This window comes from Cheilinus undulatus, linkage group 24 (assembly GCF_018320785.1).
Source record: "Cheilinus undulatus linkage group 24, ASM1832078v1, whole genome shotgun sequence".
Lineage (NCBI taxonomy): Eukaryota > Metazoa > Chordata > Actinopteri > Labriformes > Labridae > Cheilinus > Cheilinus undulatus.
This window is the reverse complement of record NC_054888.1, coordinates 15,195,588-15,213,860: the sequence shown is the minus strand read 5'-3', so window position 1 is coordinate 15,213,860 and position 18,273 is coordinate 15,195,588. Positions and strand designations below refer to the sequence as shown.

Below are 18,273 nucleotides of genomic sequence, written 5' to 3'. Positions count from 1 at the left end.
CAACACAAAGAAATGATGGAAGAGTTCCCAATTTTGATTCGTCTGACCACAGAACAGTTTTCCTTTATGTATTTATTTATTTTTTGCACTGTGTCCTGCAGACTAAAGAGGAAAGGAATTGCAATCTCTTTTTATTTGCATTTTACACGATGCCCCAACTTTTTTGGAATTGGGGTTTGGCAACGACTGACTCTTTGGTTGAGATAAAGCCATCCACACAGATGTTTTTAATCTCACTGGCTGATTAGACCAGGACAAGATGAAAATAGGTGGCGCCATGGTGACGATTGATGATGTCATAAACTCCTAGCACCAATAGAAATAAGGGCATGTCAACAAGTCCTCCAACCACAACAGGATCTACAGAATCAACAGGGTAGTGGAGTTTCCGGTTAAGGAAACATGAGCCTAAGAAGAAGTCCAGCCAGGTTATTGACACACAAGTTCCGAGATGGAAGACACCTGAAAAGGTGGTTCAGATTAACCAGACCTATGGTCCCGTTGGACTTCCAGAACCAAACTGACAAACTAGGGGTGGCCAGTCAACCACAGGTCAGATATGGAACCATAGGCCCGTTCGTCAACCTTGGCCCTGTACTGCTCTGGCCTCCTGATCACCATTATCCAGGTCCATGCCCCATCTCTTCAGGTATCCCCCCCAACCGACACCCCTATGACTCATGCGGTACAGCCTGAAGTCTGGTACAGCCCACTGGGTCCTGGGCATCAAGTGTGTGGTGAACTGGATCAGGCTCAGGAAAGTGCGGTAGGTGCCTGTAAAGGGCAGCTCTCTTGAGCACATCAGCACTAGACACGATCTTGCCAACAATACCCCAAAATAAGCCGAAGAGAAGTTATTGCAAAGGAGTCTCTTCTTGGCGCCCCAAGGTCTGCAAAAGCAGAAAATCATAGGTGTAGGCTTAACTTACCTCATTGATGTGGGCAGCCATCCCCATGTCTGTTTTTGCTTTTGCTTCCTAGATTTCCAGATAATTCTCTCACAACTGAAAGAAACAATAGAGTTAAGTAAATACTGTATATGGCTGCATGTTAGCATGGGGCCTTTGTAGAAGACCCTTGTTGCACTCACATTAACTGAAGCTAAAATGTGTAAGAGGCCCTTTAAGATCACAAAAATGAAAGAAAATGGTTTGCCTTTGTCATAAATCTCAATCCCCATCCCCCCAAATCATGAAAATACCCACTAAAATACACTAGAGGGGAATGTATTTTACCATCATTCCGCTGATGTTGTAAAGCGTATTACACAAGATACATAAAAACATTTATGTGAGCTAAGGGATTCGTATGTCTCTTTCTCTAACACACAAATGGCAGACAGAGACAGCCTCACTGGGTGGCAGCACAGCGCAGAGCAACCCTGAGAATACTAATGAACGTCACTCCGAACAGAAATCTGCAGATAAAACATTCAATTAGAGACATTAACCGAGCTGAGCGGGAGATCCGCTGATATAAGTGTGACATGGAGATGGGAATTTGGTCTTTGTGCTTTGTGAAATGAGTCTCCGTTTGAGTCAAAGTGAGGTTTAATTAGAATGGCTGTGATAATCCAAGTAATCCATGACAAGTTATAAAAAAAGTGCAGGAGAAACTTAAAAATGGGCATTTGATTGAAATCTGTAATGAGAAATATGATATGGTATCTTACAGTGGGCCTCTGCTGTGATAATAATGAAAATCAGACACATATTCAAGTCAATGTATTAAATACCATGGTAGTCACACATTTAACCATTATATTCTTTCATCCCACATCCATTCAAACCTTTATTGTCCATCCTTCAACTCTTACCCTTAACCCCACAATAACCCATCATCCTGCCATTTATCAACCCTTACCATCATCTGTTTATCCCTTAGCCCTTCCACTCCTGGACCTTTACCCTAATCCCTTGGTCCCTACATCCTCCAACTCTTACCCTTATCCATCCATCCCTCCACTTCTAAACCCGTAATCTCATCTCTCAGTCCTTGGACTGTTTCCCTAACGCATTTGACCCTGTACCCTTCTACCCTTGCCCTATCTCTCAACCCTTAACCTCACCCCTTCATCCCTCCATTCCTCAATTCTTACCCTAATCCTTTCAATTCTACATGCTTTGATCCTTACACCTACATCCCTCATTCCTCCAGCTCTTACTTATCCCTTCATTCCTTCATACTGTGACCCTTTCTCAAACCCCTTTTTCCTACATCCTTTTATTCTTACCCTCATCCATTTATCCATCTATTCCTTGACCATTACCCGCCCATTTCATTCATCCTTTCCTTGATCACTCCCTCCATCCCTTTTATGGGTGGCTCCCTTGAGCCTTATTGTAATTCCTTTATCCCTACATCCCTTGTCCCTTCATCCCTACATCTTTTCACCCTTAACTTCACCTCTTTATAACCTCAATTCTTCTCCTCTTTCACAATCCCTTCATCCCTACAATCCTTGACCCTTATTCCAATTCCTTTATCACCACATCACTCGACCCTTATTCTAATCCCTTCATCCCTACATCCCTTGACCCTTATTTTGATCCTGTTAGCCATTCATCCTTTGACCCTTATTCCAGTCTCTTTTACCTACATCCCTTGGCCCTTATTCAAATCTCTTCATCCCTACATCCCTTTAACCTTATTTTCATCTCTCTATAACCCCCATTTTCTCCTCCTCCATCATCCCTAAATCCCTTGGCCCTTATTCAAATCTCTTCATCTCTACATCCCTTGGCCTTTATTTTTATCCCTTCATCTCTACATCCCTTGGCCCTTATTCATATCTCTTAATCTCTACATCCCTTGACCATTATTCTTAATCCTTTATACCTACATTCCTTAACCCTTATTGCAATCCCTTCATCCCTACATCCCTTGACCCTTATTTAAATCTCTTCATCTCTACATCCCTTGACCCTTGTTCTTATCCCTTCATCCCTACATCCCTTGACCCTTATTCTTAATCCTTCACACCTACATTCCTTAACCCTTATCGCAATCCCTTCATCCCTACATCCCTTGACCCTTATTAGAGCTTGTTAGCCCTACATCCCTTGGCCCTTACCCTCACATCTTTATAACCCACATTTTTCTCCCTCTCCACAATCCCTTCGTCCCTACATCCCTTGACCCTTATACTAACCCCTTCATCCCTACATTACTTGACCTTTATTTTAATCCCTTCATCCATTGACCCTTACTCTCATCCCTTTATAACCTCCAATCCTCTCCTGTTTCGGCATCCCCATCCCTCTACCCTTTCACCATCCTTAAACCTCTACCCTAACTCCTCCATTCATCCATCTCTTGACCCTTTCCCTCATCTTTTATTCCCTTCAGAACTCCACCCCTACCCTCAATCCTTATCACTTTCCTTCACACTTACCTTCATTTTTTCATTAATTTATTCCTTGATCCCAAAACCCTCCCCCTAACCCCTCATCATTTATTCCTCAAACTCTGACTTACACCATGCTATAGACCACACCATTCCTCGACCCTTACTTCATCTTTTCATCCTTTTACTTCTCAGCTCTAACAAGAATGCCATCATCCTCCCATTCCTTGACCCTTCCCTTCATCCCTGACCCTTATCCTTTCCACTTCATCTCATCTCTTCATGACCTTCTCCTTCAAGTCTTTGCTTAATCCTATAAACTCTTCTAAATCCATTTCCCCACTTGTTTTGCCTGTGTTAGCAAAAGTTAGTGAAACATCAGAACTGACTGATCTGATCTGTTTTTCAGACTTTGAATGTCTTACATGTATTATTTGTGCTGTAATATTCCACTAGCATGCCTCCCAGGACATACAGGGTGAATTTATGGAGACTTTTGCCATTGCTATTGTTTTTACTTCATTAGTTTTACCAAATGTAGTTCACAGTTGTGATATTTCTGATAAATAAAGGTTCCATGTCTTAACACTTCTTTATTTTCTGCATAATAACCCCCTGGTTTCATTATGACTGTCACTAAATTTGGCATCTGACTTTGTTTCGTCCCCTGTGAGCCGCTCCACGCTGTCCAGGGATCGAATGACAGGCAGAGCTGCTATGATTAGGGCTGCGATGAGCGATGGAGGCGGCCGCTGAGCAAGGTCAAGGGGGGGCTTTTACGCACAGTTGCTGCTTTCTCGTTGACCGCAGAACACAAGCTACGAGTTATTTATCTGTAATGTCGTGGCGTGGTTTGTGAATTTTGCCTGGAAGCGGAAGGAATAGTGAGATATGTGCAGTTGATCAACAAGGAGTGAGTTTAGAATGGCTGTGGAGGGGACGTCACTCCTGAAAGTGGGACTTGTGTTGTTGTTGGCAGGTGAGCGTTGAAGACTTGTATCTTTAATTCTTTTGTTTTGTGGGGAAGAGTAAATTTTGGATAAGGTATAGGTTTCATTTTGGAATTTTGGACTTTTAATTTGTAATGCATATATATGTTCAATAAGTATAAAATACAGTTGGACACATCTAAGAGATTAGTTTATTTTTCGGTGTACACATCCAGACATTATTTACTTCCTTCCCATAATTATGAGTAGATTTTAGGTGTTTTTTCTTGAAATCTCTGCCTATTTTTCCAACTATCTTGGGGTTAAACTGGACATTTTCTTGTAATATTGGTTGTATTTTTCTCAGGATAATGACATGTGTAAGTCCAAATCTAGAGAAAACACACCAAATTGATTTGTAATTATGAAAAAAATTGTGTAAGACAAAGATATATGTCCACTTTGAGATACAAGCCAGCTGATATACGCAAATTTGAACTACACTAGTTTGAAATGTGACTTGTTTTTCTTTGAAGGAAATCTAAGGGGTGTGTTTTGTTTTTTTTTTGTGTTAAAGTACTGCAACAAATTTGAACTAAGTTGAAAAGTTAACAAAAGTTTTTTTAAACTCTCCAATTAAAAATTAAATTAATAATTGACCATCCCCCTGTTATTTCCTGTATTTTAATTGAATATGATTGTATTCATTTCTGTAGCATTATAAAGTATTTAAAATACTAAATGAGCATCCCAACAGCATGATGCTGCCACCACCATGCTTCACAGTGGAGATGGTGTGTTTGTTAAGTGCAGTGTGCATAGCGCCTTGTCTGATGGCCAAAAAAGCACCATTTTGGTCTCATCATACCTAACAACTTTCTTCCTCTTGACCATGGAGTCTCCCACATGATTTCTGGTCTACTCTAGTCCAGATTTAATCTGGGTTTTCTTCAACAGTGGCTTTCTGTTCCCATCAAGCTTTGACTGGTGAAGAACCCGGGCTGTTCAGTGCCTTGGGATTTTTTTTTTTTTTTTTTTTGTCTATCCCCTGACTTATTAACCTGACACGCCGTTCACACATCCATCTATAAAACCTTCCATAGACAGCATTTGGGAAAGGGCAGAGTCTTTGAAAAAAACTCAGAGGGTGACTGGATGAACGTTCTGTCTGTCACATCTTTACGGGCCAATCAGAGGAACAAAACACGTGACGTAGCCGTTTCCAAGGTGCGCCGCTACCGAGCAGTAAACTCCATAGAGAGCTGCATAACGTGAACCATGGCCACTGTAGACATGTCAGTACACAACTTTTTAAAAAGAAAACATTTAAATGCTCTTCTTTGTTCCTTTAACGAAGAAATTTCATCAAGTTCTGCTAAAATTGGTGCTGGCAGCATTCACGTTAATCTCTTCCACCATAGTTGCACCAACCTCTTGTCGCTGCTTGCTTTCGTCACGACTCCGCTGAGCCTGAAAGTACTGCCGCTCATTGCTGATTGGTCCTGTCACTTTCTAACGGGGCCCAAACTGTTCAGACAGGAGCTTTGCAAGATGGATTCGCCAGTGAGGAACACGGAAACAGAAGAATCCATCTGCTTTGCAAGGTTACTGACTTATACTTTCCACTTAACTTTTCTCTGAGTTGCTTGGAGTGTTCTTTGGTGTTCATGGTGTAATGGTAGCCAGGAATACTGATTAACCAGTGACTGGACCTTCCAGACACAGGTATCTTCATACTACAATCACTTGAGGCACTTTCACGGCACTCAGGTGATCTCCATTTCATTAATCGGGAGACAGCTAGCACCAGTGAGCTGGACCTCTATTTTTTCTTTAAATTTACCTATTTTATTTTGACCAAAAAAGGTTGTTTTTTTTTTGGTAAAAAAGCCAAATTATATTGGCCATGATTGATTTATAAAACCAATTAGAAGACAAAACTATCTTCACAGGCACTGGGATTCTTACATGTGCAGAACGTTCCTCTTTTGAAAAGCAGCTATCACTTTAACTGGGGTCACTGGGCTTCGCTTTCACCCCGAGATGAATGTGAGACTGTGAAAATTAGCTCCTCATGCTGAGCAGCACAGCAGCTGGCTAAACAAAAATGACATCTGAGCTGGAAAGATCATCTCATACCCATGGGCATCATTTTTAAAAATCCATAATTATTGACTCCAAGAATTGCAGCCTGAATTCGAGATTCGCCAGACTGATGGCTGTATCCTTTACCGAAAAAATGCCTAAAAATGTGAAGGCGGCGAGTCAATAACGGGCCTGTAACAGCCGATATGCTCTGCCTTGATTTTCCTGGAAATGGAAAGCCAATGCAGCGCTGGCAAACAGCCAAGTTTGACGGCATCTTTGAATGTCAGATCTCTCCGTGAGCAGTTGCCAAAAAACAGGTGAGACAGAAAAACTTTGAAAGACGAGCTAACAGACACAATTGGCTTTTATACATTCAGTCCTTTTGGATGTTTGATGCTTTTTTTACTCACGTACCTCAAGATTAAAAAAAACGTGAATGCATGCTGACAGAATCTGCATTTTTCAGATTCTTCTCCCTCGCATCTCTTCTGAAACCCTCTTGTCAACACATTCAGTCTTCCTCTGAGTGTTTCAGAGCCTGGAGCACACGCTGAGACAGAGCAAACATAATGGACGCACAGTTGGCCCTTATCAGGCCGGCACAGACCGAGATCCACCGTGTTTTTCGAACGTTAAAAAACAACCTGTTCATTCCGTACGGGCCTTTTCCGCCAGCTTATAAGCTCCCTCTTTTACTGTACTGCTCAGTGGTGTTAAATTCAGCTCAGAGTCCTACGGGACAGCTGCGGTCTGCCTCCACGTTAAGAGGCTGTTTACACGCATCTCAGAAGTAAACAAATGGGATTTGGATCCAACTGCAAATTAAAATCTTTTTCTTACTGAAAGTAACAGCCTAATAGGGAAGAAATGGTCCGGTAGGAATAAGCATTGCCAGGACACGACCTTGTTTGTTGCGCTAACATATTCCTAATTATCCTAATTGAGCCCTGAAGATAACCTCTGCAGTGCTTTGAAAAGTCTTTTGTATCTTTACAATGATGCTGAAATAAAGCAATCACACAGTTGCATTCACCTCATACCACCCTGATAGAACTCCTTAATTATGATATTTTTACCCTCATTAATGCATTTGTCTCGTCTTCTCTTCGCCTGCTTTAGCTCAAGTTCTGCCATCGTCGTCTGCCTGCAACGGGGGCTTCTACGAGAGGATGATTGATGATTTTTGCCTGGCAAAGTTCAGATTCGACATGGCAGGACTGGACCCCGGCCTGTGGTGCAGCTGGCCGGACACCACGGGGTGAGTTCAACTGCTGGGTCAAGCAAAAAGAGTCTCAGCCTTGGGAATTGTTATCAGCAGAGGGAAAAAAAATAACTTGTACAATCTTTTGAGTAGATTAAGACAAAAGGCTCTTTCTGAGATACATCCTTAGGAGGGCCCCATTTTTCCCAGAAACTGTTCTGTATTCCCAAGTATAATCCTTTCCCAAGCCTACAAAGGATCTATTTCAGTGCGTCCAATGTGGCCTGACAAATCACTGGACTTTTTGTGTGCCCAGTATCCATCTAACCATTTACCACCTCTTTTCTAGAGGTGGGTTGAGGTGGCAGTAGGTTAAGCAAGGCAGCCAAGACTGCTCGCTACCCAGCAACATTTTCCAGCTCTTCCTGGTTGATCTCAAGGCATTCCCAGGTCAGATGAGATATTTAATCCCTTCAGCAAGTCCTGGGTCTACCAGGAGTCTCCTCCCAGTTGAGCACACTCAGAAGACCTCCACTGGGAGGCGTCTTCCTGGAGGATTTCAAGGTGTTCCCAGGCCAGATGTGATATGTAATCCCCCCAGCAAGTCCTGGGTCTAACTAAGAGACTCCTTCCAGTTGGACAACCTCATAAGACCACCACAGGGAGGTGTCTTCCTGGTGGATTCAAAGGTGTTTCCAGGCGTTTAAAAGTGGGGAAACAGGTTTTAATTGGCAATAAAAAGAGACCAAAAAAAAAAAAAAAAAAAAAAGATTAAGGGTGGCATAAATGGACAGAAAAAAATGTGAAAAGGGGTTAAAAAGTGGCATGAATAGGTTTCTAGAGACAGAAAAATTGGGCAAACTGTGTCAAAAATAGAAAAAAATGGGCAAAAAAAAGTAGTGAAAAGGTTTTCGAAAGTGGCAAAAATTTGTTTTAATTGGGAAAAAATGTCCAAAATGGCTTAAAATAGGTAGAAAGAATGAAGAAAAGGGGTTATAAAGTGGTAAAAATGGGTTTTGTTTGTAAAAGATGGCCAGAAAGGATTAAAGCTGTGACAAATGGCAAAAAAAATTGCTAAAATGGGGGAAAAGTGGCCAAAAAAAAAAGAGTTTTCAGTGGGATAAAAATGGCAAAAGTGGGTTTTATGTGGCAGAAAATTGGCAAAGTTGGTTAAAGCTGGAATAGATGGGCAGAAAAATTGGAGGAAAAAAGCTTTAAGTGACAAAAAATATCCAAAATCGGTTAGAAGTGGCATAAATGGGCAAAGAAAGAGGTAAAAATGGGTTAAAAGAGGGGACAATGGTTTTAAACTGGCAAAAATAGTTAGAAATGGATTCAAGGTGGCTGAACAGGCAGAAAATGTGGTTTAAAAGTGTTTAAAAGTGGCAAAAATGGCTTTTAAGTGACAGAAAATTGGCAAAACTGGGTTAAGATTTTTTTAAAAAAAGGGAAAAAAGTGGAAGAATTTTGAAAGTTGCAAAATTGGGTTTAAATTGGCAAAAAAAAAGAGTAAAAAAAAAAAAGATCAAGGATGGCATACATAGGCAAAAAGTGGCAAAAATGGGTTTTAAGTAGGAACAAGTTGGCCAAAATGGGTTAAAGGTGCTACAAATGGGCAGAAAAATTTACAAATAATAGTGGGAAAGTGGCAAAAAAGGGTTTTAGTGGGGGGAAAAAAATCTACAAATGGGGTTTATGAAGCAGAAAAATGATCAAAAGTTGGTTAACACTGGAAATGATGGGCAGAAAAAGTAGGGGAAAAGAGGTTTCAATTAAATAATTTCAGCATCAGAATCTTATAATAGTTTCACACTCTTTCTTTTCAGCTCATAATGAGATAACTGTGTGCCAGGATGCTAAAACTAATGCTACTGGTCCAATCCTGTTAGCATGCCTGATAGTTCAAGACTTTTATATATTACTTTATGTACATTTTTAATGTTTTTGTCTTTTTTAAATATGCCCTGGCTATCTTTTGAGCCACACAATAGGCACTACATGCAGCAAATGCATAGTTTGTCGGCACAGTAAGTTTATTCTCCCTGGAGGACAACTGGTTTGTGTAGGAATAATGTTGTGAGCCCTGACTTATGCTACCCACAATATGCCACCCTGACACTATCTGATTTGTTGCTGTTTCCCTTTCGGCCATCACAAACTCCACTCCATGTTCAACAATCCCATCGTATGGTCACGGCCTTTTAGTGCCTCTGCTCAACATTACATTGTGTGTTTGTGTCAGATAGTGTCTCTGAGCGCTGCTTTTTCCAAATCCTGGCAGTCGGAGGATGAGTCAGACAGGAGGCCCACAGGAGAAGCTGCTGTCAAAACTGTGATTTCCCTCCTGGCTCGCTGTCCTCCTCTCGGTCCAGAACATAATTGGTGGTAGTGTGTGTTTTTGTCTCTGTGTGAATTTGTAACTCATCATATGAAAAATTTGCACAGGCAGATAGTGGGTTGGCAGTTGCGTCACAAAACTCCTAGCAACAATGTTGACGCCATTGTCAAGGTCCACTGGAGACCTGGCTGTGCAACCAATAAATAAACCATGAAGGATAAAAAATAGAAAGCACAAATAAGGCTTGTGAGTGGGTGCAGACTTATTTAGAGACACTGGAACTAAGTCTATTATTGTCGATTAATTCTAAAATGGACATGGCAGATTGGTTGAGCACATCTTTGTCTTCTTAAGTAGAAATATAACCTTCTTTCTCCTATGGTTAGTCTTAAATCAAAATTTAATGACAAACCACCATTTAATCATCAAAATACTTCAGTCAACCAGGGCCTCTGTAGAAATGACCCGAGGAACATTTATGTATGATTTCAAAATAAATAAATAAATAAAAATCACAGATGTTTAATTAATGAAAATATCATAAGTGCCTTTAATTTAAGTGTGAATCTAGAAAAAAAATCGATCAGAAAAAAGGTGCTAAAATATGTTGAAACTCACCCAAGATAAAATAAATGCTTGGGAATAAAAAAGGTGCAAAAACACAATCATAAAGGGTCAGGGCAAGGATTAGGACACGTAAAAAACTTGACTAGCAAAACCGAATTGGAAAAAAAAAAATACATATAGCCAACTAAACACTCTGTTACAGGAAAAAAGCTCGTCCTCCATGAAGACACCATAATGTAGCTAAAGCTAATGAAGCTCAGCCATCTACTTACATAGCTTGTGTAGCTTAAGCGTACATAACTACATTGCTAAACTAATGTGCTAAAGCTTCTGAGTGAGCTACATCAGCTATGTAGCTACATTCCATATGCAGCTAAAGTAGCTTTCTTAGCTTTAGCTATGTTTGCTAAAGCAAATATCATTAATGCTTATGCTCATGCTTACCTTGCAACATAATCATAAACTGCGTAGATAGGGTAGCTATGTTAGCTTTAGCTATGTATGAAAAGCTAACAAAGCCAAAGTGAGCCACTGTTCGTGTAACACCTTCTAAAATGGGAAATGTGTTGTACCAGAAAATTACATCACTTCTGTCCTGATGGAGGTTGTGTCTCACAGTAGTTGTCTGCAAGAGGGGCGTCTGAGTGTTGCTGTCTGTAGCCAAACGCCTCTCAAACCATTAGCAAAATCAATGTACAAATGCTAGTATTGAAATTAACATGCTTTCCAAAAAAAATGCCTTCTATGTGATGCTACTAGCATAACTATATTAACTAATCCATGTGGGGCATAGCCAAAGGAAAAAAAAAAACAAAAAACTTCAATGTCTTGACGTAGTAGACCCTGGATATTTGTTTCAAACAAGAATTAGCACAAGTGGGCGCTGGTGTAGCTCAGTTGGTAGAGTAGGTGCCCATAAGCAGAGGCTATAGTCCCAGGACTGATTCCCCATCTGGGCACATGTTTGGCGCATGTGTCTCCCCATTCTCTCTACCTATATTGCCCTTAAATAATCTTTATAAATGAATGAAAAAATAAACAGAATTAGCACAAGGTAGTATGATGTAGATGGTTTGTATTTGACTTGTTCAGTCAAAGGTGCTAACAGACGCAGGCTAACTACATAACAACATACTTATCATAAATTAAGCACCATGTAACATGATTCAAGTGTATTCTTTTTAAGGTGTGTAGAATAACTTTAAAGAAATCTGCTTTCTAAAGAATTAAGCAGTGGCTAATTGTCGGGACACCACATTTTGACTCTTTGTGCTACTCACACTAATGTACACAGGCTAGCTATATGACCAGTATAGTTTCTGTAACTTTTGCAACTGATTCAATGTTATTGGCATGCATTTGTTTGTTAACTAATGTGTTTATGTAACCTCTTAGAAGATGCTATCAGCTTAAAGTTACAAACAATACAGGTTAGCTTATGGTGGTTAGCGTTAGCTTATTTAATGTACCTAAAGTCTCTTTGCCATTTTCTTATTTCTGACTCAAGTTCAACAAGTGAAAATGTACTCAACTTAGACTTTATTCTCAGTCTTTATTAAAACACTTTGAGTAATTCTAATTAGTCAAGTGGGAAATCCAACATAAACACTCACATCTGTGCATTTTTTAAAACTCCAGTCCACGGAGAGCTTTGGTTTTAAAATCTGTCACTTTGACATTCAGGTGAGAGCCAAACAGAATACACACAGGGATGATAAAGTAGCAAAAATTCTATGTACTATGTCCAGAACCAGAGTTTATCAAGGTCCAAACAACACTGGCTGCCAAGTAAAGGAGAAAAGGTCTAACTACGCATGACAGTAAAACAGTTCAACCTTGAAAGTGGAACTACAGGCTTCACTTAAGCAGGACTGTACTACTCTATTTTCAGACTTAATATTAACTTATTGATTGTAATCTTGAAATTTAGCTAACTATTACCATTTAGTTTTGCGACCAAGTTATCTCTAAGGTAATGCATCATTTTGCAATGATATCCAAATAAAAAGTAAAAGTGTTTGTTATATTTAGGTAAGGAACTACTGAAACTTTTAGTTCATTTTGACTCTGTAAGCTTAAATACTGCAATCTTTGGATGCTGTAAACTTCAGTTATTTGCTGATGATGTACTTCTTCCCCCTGACAAAAATAAGAACCCTCTGTGGATTCATTAAAGTGTCAGTTAGGACAAAAAACTCCAAGACAGTGGAAATCTTTGAGCTGACTTTTGTTGAGTTTGCGAAAGTGACTGATGATTATGAGTTACTCTTTATGAAGTCTCGAGTGTCCTTTATGTTCTCCACCATAAACTTTCTTATTAGTCTCTGTTTCTACCATCAATTATAGTTGCTTTTATGAAAAGAAAGTGTGTTTTCTAGATAATTCAAATGAACCTCTTTTTGAAGGACTTTCTAAATCAGAAACAGGATTTCGGTCATATTAACACTTAAGATTTAAGTGCCAAATTTAATTTTGCAGTCAGATTAGTGAGTCTTGTATCACAGAATTCATTCGTTACTGAACCTGTTAATTTGAAAAGTGTTTGTTTGAAAGTGTGTTTTGAGTTGCTTCCTCTTGTGCGGGGGTGTTAATACTGTTTGTTTGCAGCTTTCCTCCTGAGACTTGCTTGTTAGCTTGAAGCTACAAAAACAAATTATAATTCAAAGTAAAACAAAATGGCATCACTCACACTGCATGGCACAAAATGCTTTCAATACAGCCAGCATTGCCTAAACATTGCTTTTGGCAGTCTCAAACCTTTAACCAGGTGAAAACCTTAATCGTGACCTCAAGCTTCAACCTAAATCTCAGACTTTAACCCCTACATCTAATCCCTCCACTGATCCCAGGTGTTACAGCTGCAATACAAGCTCGAAAAAAAACGCTCCAGGTGAGGATAGATTGCTCTTGGAAGTATGAAAGTGTAGGTAGGAATATACAAGTGATATCAAATACAAAAGTACACACAACCAAGTGGAATCTGCACATATTGTCATCCACAATACAACTCATCTGGAAACAGTCACTTAAGTCGAACCTGTCTGACAATGACAAGTAGGCTAAAAGATCTCAAAGAAATAAAAGAACACATGAGGAACTGGCATCTATCAGCCTGAGTTATCAGGCTGTTTCTAAGGCTTTTGGGCTCCAGCGAACCACAGTGACAGTCATTATCCACAACTGGAGAAAACTTGGAACAGTGGTGAATCTTCCCCAGGAGTAGCCAGCCTACCAAAATGACTCCAAGAGCACATCAATAACTCATCCAGGAAGTCACAAAAGAACCCAGAACATCTAAAGACCTGCAGGCCTCACTGGACTGAGTTAAGGCCAGTGTTCATGATTGGACGACAAGAAAGAGACTGGGTAAAAATACCATCCATGGGAGAGTTCCAAGGCCAAAACCACTGCTGACCAAAAAGAGCACAAAGGTTTGTCTCACATTTGACAAAAAAAGATCTTGATGATTCCCAAGACTTTAGGGAAAATATTCTGTGGGCGGACGAGACAAAAGTTGAACTCCTCTATCAGATGTGGTGTAAAAATAACACACTTCATAAAAAGAACATCACACCAACAGTCAACCATGGTGGTGATAGTGTGATGGTCTAGAACCTGTACGACTTGTTGTAATTGGTGGAAACATGAATCTCTAGCAGAAAATCTTGAAAGAGAATGTCCGGCTATCACTTAAGGACCTCAAGCTCAAGCGCACTGGGTTATGCAGCAGGACACTGATCTGAAACGCAACAGCGAGTCCATCTCTGAATGGCTTAAACCCCACGCCCTCATCAGTTGATGGCTAGCTCATTTGCTCTAAGCACTCACTGGCTAATCGCACTCATGCTGCCATATTTAGGCCTTGTCCACACAGAGACGAAAACTATATATTTCCATTTCGCTTTGAAAAAGTTTTCCGTAAATACTAGATCGTTTCAGGAAATGTCTGCGTAAGCATGGAACCACTGAAAATGACTGAAAACGCTGTAGCATATATGCCAAGTCTGTAAGTGGCGCTGTAACGCTGCCACGGAAATGCACCAAAAGAGAGAAGAAGATTACAGAAAACTGCCCCAAACTTTCTCCTGGTTGCCCTTTAGGTTGTTTTCTGAGGTGGATTTACGAACATCTGGTGTATGCTGTTCTCAGTGGTGGTAAAGGAGCATAAGATTTTGCTGTAAAAGCCATAATAAGCGCAATAGCTTCTACAGGATGAACACAACCCTGTAACCTGCCGTTGTTGTTTTGGTTCGACTTGCGCATACAGCCTAAGTGGGCTACACTATGCATGACGTAATCATTTTAAGAAAGATATGGTTGGCTGTCCACACAGATACGAAACAGTTTACAGATTTGTTCAATCTGGGACCCAATTTCCAAAAGTAGCGTTTACAGCCTCCCAAAACGCCATTTCCGTGTGGTCAAAATGCCGATACGACAAAAAACTTTTGCATAATTGAATTTGTCTCCGTATGGAAGGGACCTTAAACTGCTCTAGCCTGGCTACACTTTGCTGCTCCCTCTGCAAGCTGCTTTTCCCACTCCTCCTCCACCCCAGCTCCTCCTTTATTCTGCCCTGACTTCCAAGATTCCAAGAATTTGTCAAAGTCTGGATGTAGATCTGGTTTTGATGTGGCATCTGGAAAAACTGAGTTATGCTTTCCACACAAAGAACGTCACACTACTACACTGTATTCTGAATGACTCATGAGACTTTCATTTGTGGACTGGTTAAGTAATTTAAAGTCGCCGTGTGTCGGTTGACCTTTTACTATTAAAAACAATTGAGGGAAATGTCATAGTAAACCAGAAATTTGACCCTAAGAGGACAAAAGTCAAGTTGAAGGTGAAAGTTGAATGGTCCTTAAAGGGTTTTTCCAGCCGCCTGTCCATCTGCTTTAAGCTATGCAGTTGAACACATAGTCCATAAGGATCAGAATCTCTGACAGTATGGGGCAATGCTGTTGGTATGCATCTCCATTTCCCCTGCCCTCTTCCACCTAACAGTTATATTTAGCTGTGTGAAGCTTACTGGTAATTCTAGACACTTGTTTCCCTTTTTCAACGGACCAGGAATCCCTACTCTGATGTCAGTGTAAAAAGCCGTCAAGACACCACTAAATTACACAGCTCAGAATAAAAACAGGGATTTTAGTATATTTTGACTTCAGTTAGATTTATAAATGTGTTGTCACCCTCTACAGGATCTACGAAGAACTTACAAACTGCACCTTCCAGATAGCCTTGAGGGTGGACTGTTTCTGGCCAAATCAGATAGTGGACCGCTTCTTCATGCAGGTTCACCGGATCTACTTCCATGACTGCGCCTTGACCGGTCGGCTCCTCCACGACCCGCCTATCGGCATCCTCGCCCCGTTCATCGCAGTGCCAGTGATGATCACGCTGCTCATGACTGCCCTGGTGGTGTGGAGGAGTAAACGAACAGAGGGGGTTTTATAAAAGTCCAAACTTTGGATGTATATATGGACTACACTTAGAAAGGCATGTGTTATAGTCATTTTGGATGCTGTTTTTTTAAATAAACTTTAATAAATGCACCGGCTGTTTTGAAAATGTGTTACTCCAATAGATAATAGGACTGCACGGAGGTAGGTGTAAGATTTAAGTTACATCTTATGCCTTCATTAAAGCCTACATTAAAACTATCTCAGTTGGTGCAACACCTTAGCTTAAGCTAAAATGTTGCTAGCATAGTGAGCCAATGTTACTACAAAAGCCAACGTAGCTGTTTTAGCTTTAGTTGAAGCCAACAAAGCTAACGTAAGCCACTGTTCTCATAATTACTGCTCAAACCGGTCTAGCTTTAGTTAAAGCTAGTAAACATAGCATGATCTAACGTAGCTAATGTAGCTTCATTTTCTTTAGCTTTAGTTAAGTTAGTTATGTAGCTATGTTGTCCACATGGCTAATGTAACCTCGTTAGCTTTAGATTTAGCTACATTAGCTATGTAACTTTGTTACCTTCTTAGCTTCACTGCTATAGCTTTAGGTACATTAGCTGTGTTAGGATTTTTTTCATAAAGGATAATGTTTTTCCTGCAAACAGACATTTTACTCGTCTTTGTTAAACATTAACAATCACCACATCACAACAGTAATCGTGTTTTGCAGTTCAGATTTTTTACTTTTACTTTTTTAGTATCTTAATTCTTACCCTAATTCTACCCTAACTGGAAGTTTAAACCAACTTTTTTTTGAAAGTTTAATTTGTTTTTACATTCTTCAGCAGCAGCATCTCTTAGTAGTGGTCTGCAAGGAGGGGGATCTAAGATCTTTGGTTTCCAGCCAGACTGATCTTTCACACTTTAGGTGTGACGCTTAAACTTGGCTAATGCTAATTGTCATTTGTTCAGCTTAAGCTTAGGTTAGCACTGAGCACCCTCCTATATAACATAAGCATTTGGTTAGGATGAAGTGGTAAAGTTGTTATTTCCAGCTGGTAAAAGTGTTGGCTAGCCGACAGCAACAGTGTCAAGCTAGCAAATTGCTTACACAAAATACACTGAACTGGTTTTGTAGCTATCATTAGCATTTTATTATGTTACAGAATAAAAATACACTAATGATGTATTGCTGTACAATTTGTTGAGCTAGCTTAGCTGTTTAAGTAGCAGTGCCTTTTTCCACTCAGAAAAGTTTGAACTTACATATCCTAAGCATTTACTTTGTTTCTGGACAAAATGGGAAAGACATTATTTCTACCAAGCAGCTATAAGCTAGCTGAGGGTAATGTTTTGTACTTAACAGTGTAGTTTTATTGGAAACTGCTTTAACTTTGTTGCAGTTGTTCAGAGACAAGTGTGACAAAATAAATATGTTAATTCAAGCTAGCAGTAAGAAAGCTAATGGCCTAGCTAAAAGTAATTTTACTAGGATATTTTACCTTAAATTTGTTGATTTTGTTACTAGATAACATACGCATTTCAGAATTACACAGGAATAAATGGTCAAGGTAAAGAACAATTCCTTACTGTTCTGTTGTTAGTTAGCATGCTGTTGCCTTTCTGAAGTGGTTTTATTTGTACATTTGCTTGTGTTAGGATAAAAAAAGGAAAGCTACATCCAGTGAGAATGTAAACTAGTTTATGTAATGTTATCTTGTCCTAGCTAACAGTTGTTTGCTTAAATTTCTGGATTTTTTTTCTTTGATAGCATACATGTTTGATTGTGTAAAGGAAAGCCATGACTGTCATGTTAGCCATCTAGCAGGACTTGTTAGCTGACAGCATTCGTTTTCAGGCAGGTGTTACATTGAGTTGAAATACGTTGAATGCTAATGTTAGCTGTGGTGGCCTAGCTTTTGGTACCAAACAAACATCAAAGATGGCTGAAAACTCATCAAGACTTTTATAGTGTACTTTTTAAATCAAGAATCAATCAAATGATAAACTGTCATATTTCTTACCTTTGTACAACATTCCGCACTTGAGCTTCCCACCCTGAGCGACATCAGAGGAAAATGGCTGCCGTATGGGTAATACTCAAGTGATTTGACTGCGCCATTGACCTGATAGCTACAACATGTAATAAAAGCTCTATTTGGTATACAATAATTTATTTGTCCTTTCATTTGTAGCAGATAAACATCAAAGTTTGGCAGGGGAGAGTAACTATGGTTTTGTGATTCAGGGGATTTGGAGGCCATGCATGTTAATTACCATCTGTTCTCGTGGCCCTAAACAATCTGTGAACACATAAATAACACCAGAGAAGAGGGCACTCGGGGAGGCTCAAAGACTTGGATGAATGAGATGTAGTAAAGGGGAGATTAGAGTAAAGGAAG

General features: G+C 39.9%; 1 protein-coding gene across 1 annotated transcript; it reads left to right on the top strand.

Annotated features, from left to right (window-relative positions):
* The first annotated feature begins 4,090 nt into the window (after window positions 1-4,090).
* LOC121506385 (receptor activity-modifying protein 1-like) lies at window positions 4,091-16,953 on the top strand. The gene is made up of 3 exons (XM_041782171.1): window positions 4,091-4,325; window positions 7,483-7,621; window positions 15,674-16,953. The coding sequence occupies exons 1-3, from the start codon at window positions 4,271-4,273 to the stop codon at window positions 15,927-15,929; spliced, it is 450 nt and encodes a 149-aa protein (XP_041638105.1). The 5' UTR covers window positions 4,091-4,270; the 3' UTR covers window positions 15,930-16,953.
* Window positions 16,954-18,273: the final 1,320 nt, after the last annotated feature.

What these genes read in the sequence shown, in the direction of transcription:
- LOC121506385 (XM_041782171.1), top strand. Translation starts at nt 4,271, where the DNA reads ATGGCTGTGGAGGGGACGTCACTCCTGAAAGTGGGACTTGTGTTGTTG. An exon ending in ACTTGTGTTGTTGTTGGCAG is followed by an intron (nt 4,326 to 7,482) that starts GTGAGCGTTGAA and finishes CGCCTGCTTTAG; the next exon opens with CTCAAGTTCTGCCATCGTCG. An exon ending in AGCTGGCCGGACACCACGGG is followed by an intron (nt 7,622 to 15,673) that starts GTGAGTTCAACT and finishes CACCCTCTACAG; the next exon opens with GATCTACGAAGAACTTACAA.